Source organism: Sinohyriopsis cumingii, chromosome 16 (assembly GCF_028554795.1).
Source record: "Sinohyriopsis cumingii isolate HCF-2022 chromosome 16, ASM2855479v2, whole genome shotgun sequence".
NCBI classification, from domain to species: domain Eukaryota; kingdom Metazoa; phylum Mollusca; class Bivalvia; order Unionida; family Unionidae; genus Sinohyriopsis; species Sinohyriopsis cumingii.
In genome coordinates this window covers 73,425,783-73,433,671 of record NC_142976.1, presented here as the reverse complement: position 1 = coordinate 73,433,671, position 7,889 = coordinate 73,425,783, and the positions used below count along the sequence as shown (strand labels likewise).

Genomic DNA, 7,889 nt, shown 5'->3' with positions numbered 1-7,889 from the left:
GTTCTCATATTGAAAAAAAAATGTAATTAATGTAAATTTATAACAGAATAATTATAATAATATAGTTCATTTTAATATCTGATAACTTTTAAAGTGCAAGGGAGTTTTTATTTTTCATTATCAGAAATTGCCATCTACTTTGTGATATAAAAAAATGTCTCTAAATGTAAATTAGTCAAACGAATGTTGAAAAATTCCCAAATAAATAGAAACAACAAAGCTTTTGTTACTTTTAACATTAGAGTAAAGGGTTAGGTTATCTTATAACATAAAACCATGTTCTTTGGATTCATGTATGTCTGAGAACAACTATAATGCGGAGTAGGAAGTTATTATCTCCCTTGACTGTAGGCATTTACTAGATGGGGCTAGTTGTGGTGCGTGACTTTCAAAGAAGATGGCACAAGCGCTATTCGATGCACTTGCAGGTATAAAATGGAACAAATAGTAATTTATAGTGAATCGGAAAATTCTTAAAATTATTCTTTTATACTAATTTACATGTATTGTGACATTTGTGAATGCTACAAATGAAAAACATTGGTCTTACTTGTTTGTATCGACACAGTAGGTGGGTGTGACGCCATCTTGAAATTCTTAGTTCGTTGGATTGTATTATTAGGGAAAAGGTCATATAAAAATGATATTTTCATCTTTTGAGAGGCACCCTATCATCGTTACAATGCAATAATTTTGAATTTGAATTTGGGAAATAAATTTTTCATCCTCGTGTGCTAATTGTTTATCCAAAATATCAAGGAAAAATATCGACCGGTGTACTGTTCCTGGGTGGGGAAGCAATTTTTGGATCAGCGGAGAATAAAGCTATATCGCACGGGCGGCGAGTTCAAAAGAAATTAATATGGCAGTTATGACACACACTTCCAAAGGACGAATAAGGAAGAAAAAAAATGTTGATAATAAAAGGGACGCTTTTAGTTTCTTGTGGAGGCTTAGTTCCACATAAGATTACCGGTGGAGATTGTTTTTGTTTGTTTTTTAAGGGAGTATATTAGTCTGCTTTTCAACACAGGAATGCATACATAAATGCAGGGGAGGTAATTTTTTGACAGTTAAAACTTCATGATAAGGAGGACAACTTTGCAGATAGTTAAAAATAACATCCAAGTTCATCTTTTGCCTTAGAACTCATTTTGTAATGGCATATTACATCACTGCAAGCACCTATACAGTTAATAATAACAGTTATACAGGTCATGTAGGCATTTAGAACCATTTCCCAAATGGGTGTCATTTGTTAGAAATTGGTTGCACATACCTTTAAATGGCAGTTATTCACTTTATATGGACACTCATATATCCACACTGGAAGGTCATAATTTACACACCCAGGGAAATATGGAAAAATTGATACTAAATAATGACATTTTTGGACGGGTTGACCCAAAGGTATGATCCAGTTTAAACCAGATTGATTGTCATGTGATGTCACAATGACAGCAGCATCTGTTTGAAATGAATTCCTGTTATTTGTTTTGATTGACCCAGTTTTGTACCTGGTCACCATTGTAAAGTATATAGTGAGCAGTAATTTACATGTGAAAGTACTTTTAATGACATTTAGGGTCCTGCTCATTCAACAGTCAGGATTGAATAGACTGGTTATTTTAGTATAATATTTTAAAACAACAGTGAATAATTTATTTCATTTAAGTTAATGTGCCTACATGACCACATTGATGTACACCTACTATACCAATATTCTACTCTCCTTTATCTCCTGTTGCTGCCAGTGCTATGATTTCCTTGTTTTTTCACAAGTATGCATAAAAACAAATATAATAAAGAACACAATATAACAGTTTCCCATGAACCAATGCAATGCCAATTTTATTGATAGATAAGTGACTGCACGGAAGAGAAATTTTGATATGCAGATTCAGAAGGGTCATGTTGGGTCACAATGGCAAGAAAAATTTACTTACACTTGCAATGATTAGTTAAGCAGGTCTATGCATATTTATGAGAAACAAAGTTGCCACAAAGTCATGGGTGATAAAAGTGCATAGCAGATTATTGACAGTAGCTTGCAGCAATGGGAATAGTAGTAATGGGGCAATGCGAATACATCAAGCTTTGCTGAATATCTCTGGTACTTCAACTACACATAGATTGGTATCTATGCCTTTTCTGAATCAATGTCTGACTGTATTGATATGCAGCTGTGCCTACCAGTCACTTCTTTACCACTCTGAGATAAAAGAATCTTGAAAGGAACATCAAGATTCTGTTTCCATGGAGCAATTTACCTGGCTCTTTTATTACATGTGGAAGAGATTTCTGAAGGTAAAATTAGTTGTTGTGATAGTGATACTTTTGTTATTTTGCATTCTTAGTCCTGTAAAGCCTTGTGGTCTAAAGCGCTTTCCGTTACGGATCACTGCCATCTCACCTCTGTCTGCGTAGGTTCGAGTCTCGGATTTGGCCAATGTGGGTATATGAGAAAGCTTGCCAGTAGCTTCTCGCGGGTTGGTGGTTCCTTCCGGGGTTTTCCTGGGTTCTTCCTCCACCATTAATAATGGCTGCCATATATAGCCTATCGTGTGCTCAAAAATGGCGCTAAACCCTACAACAACAACAAAAAAAATATTCCTGTAAAATTTTGTAAACACTTTCAGTTGTATAAATAGAGAGCAAGAGAACAATTAGATTAAAGTTGCACCTTTGAAGGTCCATGTTCTGGTGACCATGTATCAGAATTGTCATTACATGTAGAAACCTTAATGTTCTGAATGACATTTTCATCTTTTGTAAATGTGAAAGCTGCAGTTTGATTAGTGACTCAGATGTGATGTAGAATATAACCTTGTATCGGTGTCATTTAGATTGGTGATGTTTTAGATGTTTGACAATTTGAATTCGGAAAGAAATCCTAATTGTGAAATTAGTTTTGCCTGTCACCCCTGCCGGGGTATAGGCCGCCTTTGAAAGATCGCTGGAGGCTTCTGTCCTGTACCATCCCCTCAAGCTGACTCCAGGTGTGACCCATCTTAGTGATGTCCACCTCAAGGTCGCATCACCAGGTGTTTCTTGGTCGTCCCTTTCTCCACTTGCCTTGAGGGTTACATTTCAGTGTCTGTCTGGTAATGTTGGTTGGCAGCTTACGTTGGGTGTGTCCTATCCAACCCCACCTTCTCTTCTTGATCTCGTCCTCTACCAGAAGCTGGGAGGTTCTCTGCCACAGGTTGGTGTTGCTGATGGTGTCTGGCCAGCGGATCTGGGGGGCCTAGAGTGGCCGAGTGGTCTAAAGCGCTCTCCGTTACGGATCACTGCCATCTCACCTCTGTCTGCGCCGGTTCGAGTCTCGGATTCAGCCAGTGTGGGTATGTGAGAAAGCTTGCCAGTAGCTTCCCGTGGGTCGGTGGTTCTTTCCAGGGTTTTCCAGGGTTCTTCCTCCACCATTAATACTTGTCGCCATGTATAGCCATCATGTGCTGAAAAACGGTGTTAAACCGTACAACAACAACAACAGCGGATCTGGAGAATTCTTCTTAGACAGCTGTTGATGAAGGTCTGAACTCTCTTTACGGTCGACTTAGTGGTTCTCCAGGTCTCTGCTTCATACAGTAGGACTGACTTCACGTTGAGTTGAACAGTCTGATCTTGGTAGGAAATTTCTTTGCAGCTCCAGATGTTCTTGAGCTGTATGAAAGCTGATCTCGCCTTTCCAATCCTTGCCTTGACATCTGCGCCTGTGCCACCCTGCTGTTTGATAATGCTGCCCAGGTACGTGAAGGACTCCACCTCTATCAGGGGACTTCTCTGCAGTGTGACTTGATTGTTACCGGCATAATTCATCTTGAGAATCTTGGTCTTGTCTTTGTGGATGTTGAGGCCAACCTGTGCTGATGTGGCTGCCAGTACATCGTTCTTGTCCTGCATTTGCTGCTGACTATGGGACAAGAGTGCTAGGTCATCGGCAAAGTCCAGGTCCTCAAATTGATTCCACAATGTCCACTGGATCCCTTATTGGTAGACGTCTTCATAATCCAGTTAATGGCGAGAAGAAAGAGAAATGGTGACAGTGTTCTTGATCAGGTTAACCAGCTTGGTTGCGAAGATGTTTCCAGAGTGTCTCTTGGTCCACGCTGTTGAATGCCTTCTCATAATCGACAAAGTTGATGTAGAGTGAAGAATTCCACTCCAACAACTGCTCGACTATGATGCGAAGAAGAGCTATTTGGTCCGTACACAATCTGTTCTGCCGGAAGCCTGCTTGTTCATCTTGTAACTGTGGGTCAACAGCCTCCTTGATCCTCTCCAAGAGGACCCAATTGAAGACTTTCCCTGGTACTGATAAGAGTGTGATTACTCTGTAGTTGGAGTAGTTGCTGAGATCGCCTTTCTTTGGGATCTTGATGAGGTGTCCCTCCTTCCAGTCAGTCAGTATTTCTTCTTCCTCCCAGATCTTCTCAAAGAGGTGGTATTGCATTTCTACTGAAGTATCTAAATCTGCTCTGAGGGCTTCTGCGGGGATGCCATCAGGTCCAGCTGCCTTGCCGTTCTTCAGCTGGGTGATGGCTTTCCTGATCTCGTCTCTGGTGGGATTGTCACAGCTTATGGGGAGATCTGCATTGGCTGGGTGGATTTCTGGAGGATTTAGTGGGTCTGGCCTGTTCAGTTTTTCAAAATGTTCTGCCCATCTATTAATTTGGTGTTCTGTACTTGCAATGGTCTTACTCTGCTTGTCCTTTATGGGTCTCAGTATTTTGCTGTACTTGCCCGACAGCTTCTTGGTGATGTCATACAGCTTCTTCATATTTCCATGTCTGGTCACTTCTTCTGCCTCTGCTGCCATTCCTTCAACATAATTTCTCTTGTCTATCTTGATGCTTCTTTTCACTTCTCTGTGGGCATCAGTGTACATGTACTCTTTTTGTACCTTTACTATTTAGTTCTTGTCCTACTGCTATTTACTTGTTTTTGTCTGTTTATGCTCATGGATTTTGCGCATTGTTTTAGCTGAAATCCATTCTTTCTGCTGGTACTTAATGGGGCCTAGTACTTCTTGGCATGTTGATTTTATTGCCTCTTTAACTTTCTGACATCTGTTGTTTGCATTGTCTTCCTCATCTTCAAGAAACTCTTGTAGCACTTGGTACTTGTTGTTAAGCATCAGTCTGTATTCTTCTTTAGTTTTTGCATCTTTCAACAGGCTGATGTTATACTTTGTTTTCTTCTATTTTGTGCCCATCCAGTTCTTCTTCAGCTTAAGATTCAGCCTTGCGACAACTAAGTGGTGGTTAGATGCCACATCTGCTCCCCTCTTCAGCAATAGCCCCACCCCCTGTGTATGAGGTGCGTTATCTTCCTCATGTCCTGAATACAGTAGCATCTCTCCTGTCATCAGTCTTCTTTGCCTAGATAGAGTCCATCTTGTCTCACTAATGCCCACTAGGGATAGGTTGTAGTTCCTCATCACTGCTGCTACCTGTGCTGTTTTTCCTGCCTCATACATTGTCCTCACATTCTATGTTGCAATGTTAATTCTCCTGTTTGATAGAAGGGTGGTCTGCTTTATGGCTTCTGCGGGCTCGCGGCTCATAGCATCATAAATCTTCCAGAAGACCCTTCCACCCTCAGGCTTTCAGTTTCTGGTTTTTCTTCTGTTGGTGTTTTTGTAGCAAGTTGGGTTTTACAGGGTTGGGTTGTTACCCCCATGCCCAACCCTTCTCCTTTTACACCTGGGCTTGGGACTGGCAATGGCGGAGTTATTTGTGAAATAAAATGGTGTAAAATTTCCCCAAATCTGAGTTATTGTCTCTTTTTAAAATGGGGCCAATAAATGGTTTCTTTGGTGGTTTTAACTTGTTATTGGCTATATTATACTGAGGCACCCAACCTGGGCTGGCTTGGGTAAGTATCAAACAAGTGACCCATGGATTAAGAGCCAGATGCTCTTCCAACAGTACTGATGGGTATTCAAACAAAAGTAACAGCAAGATTTCATTCTTATGGCAATTTTATTTTATAATTGACACACAGAGTCAAATAAATTACTTCAGTAATGTGCAGATCTTTTACAGCTGTGAAGATATTTCAAAAATATATGTAAATAAGAAAAGATGCAGTGTGGTGTACAAGTCAGGTATTGTACCGTAATTGTATCTGGGGCCTGAAGTCCAGATGTTAAAAAACAGATGTTTTGCCAATGGGCTTTTACCAGAAAATTTATAATGATTGATAGTTGGTCGTAATTAAAAATGTGGTCGATCTCATGTCCAATATGGTTACTAGAGCTGGGTACTACAACTGATTTTGAACCTCTGTATTTCTGAACAAACCGCAGTACATGGATGTACCTTAATATACTTCTAATCTGTTAGGGACAAGCAATTTGATGTTCTGGCAAAGGTGCCTAGCACTTTTTAAAAAAATTCTGCCAATGGCTGGATAAAATATCTTGCTTTGGTTTATAGCAAATTAACACCATATTATATCCATTGTATTATTTCAATAAAAAGAATTATCTTGAGATAGGTGAAACTAAAATATCTCAGTTCAAAAGAAAATTGCTGCCATGATCCCCCCACCTCCCAATGAAATGGCCAGTGCTTCATACTGGATGAAATTGCTATGTGTATAAATTCTAATATAAAATTCTAATGAAAGTGGAATGACATTGTGCTAACATTAGAGAGTGTGATGATAAAAAAAAGGAAATGTTATCACTGGGGCCTACAGTTTACTAGCTTGATTATTGATATTAAAGGCAAGAAAACTTTGGGTGGGATGGCAACACCAATGCAAGATATTGTTTTAGATACAGCCAGTAAACATAAAACATGCACACCAAAGAAATGACAAAATATTTGGTGAATTTAAGAAATTATGCAAAATTCCAACAGAAATCAATTGCTCTCCTCAAAACCTGAGAATGAATTCATATTAGACATAGGAATGCACATAGTTAACACATTAACATATGAGTGTAAATAACTAAAGAAATGATTTTTTTATTTTAAAAAGGTCAATGATTTTTCAAAAGTTACATTCAGTTCAGTCTGATTAAAATCAGATCTCCACCGTCCTTTGCGAAGATCTGATAGTGACCTCTTATGGGTTATGTTCTGGTGACCTTTGAATGTTCCAATGGAAATGCAGCTTTCAGAAATTTGAAAGTGAATCAAATTGTTCATCACACATTGATGCGTTTTAGCTAGCTATACTGCTCAGTATCCCAGACGTGAAGATATAAGACTTCATCTGAATGGCTGATAAAATTAGCCATGTTGGTAATAATAAAGCTCATTAGAACATGACTCCTAAGCAGCTGCTTCAGATCTTCATGTAGGACAGTGGAGATCTAATCTGATTTTAAAATATCTATCACAACATTCCATTGGCTACTGTGTTGGCATATGTGACATGTGTCAAACATGTGATCAAAGGATCATAAATATAATAACATTTGTTACATTCAGAATCAATATGTGATAAATACAACTTTTATATATATATATATATATATATATATATATATATATATATATATATATATATATATATATATAAAATTTGAATTATTTTGTCATAAAAATGAAAACTGCTGTTAGTATCATGAAATTCTTAAGTAGTTTACTCTGGAATTTCCATACATCCCTTACAAATTGAAATTACAGACATTAAAATTGAAAATCACTGTCTTGTGAATGAACTCTTATATCAGCATGGGGTTTTAACTGAAAGACCTCTTATGATGTCTAGTTGATCTCAGATGAAAAAGGGTCTGATCTGACTAGTCATATTACTGCCACTATGATCATCTTAAGTACCTTATTATCACTATTTCTCGTAGATGGCTGGTGATAGTGACATGTTGCTTTCACCAAAAGACTTTCTTTTAAATGTCTAGTTGGTACCAAATA

The 7,889-nt window shown here is 38.3% G+C and overlaps 1 protein-coding gene across 1 annotated transcript in view; it reads left to right on the top strand.

Moving 5' to 3' along the window:
• Nucleotides 1-360: 360 nt before the first annotated feature.
• Nucleotides 361-7,889, top strand: part of LOC149780780 (uncharacterized) — a 46,772-nt gene continuing 39,243 nt past the window's right edge. The window contains exon 1 of the mRNA XM_089937857.1: nucleotides 361-428. Coding sequence (XP_089793983.1) covers nucleotides 398-428 — 31 coding nt within the window. The 5' untranslated portion in view covers nucleotides 361-397. The remainder of the gene's footprint in view (nucleotides 429-7,889) is intronic.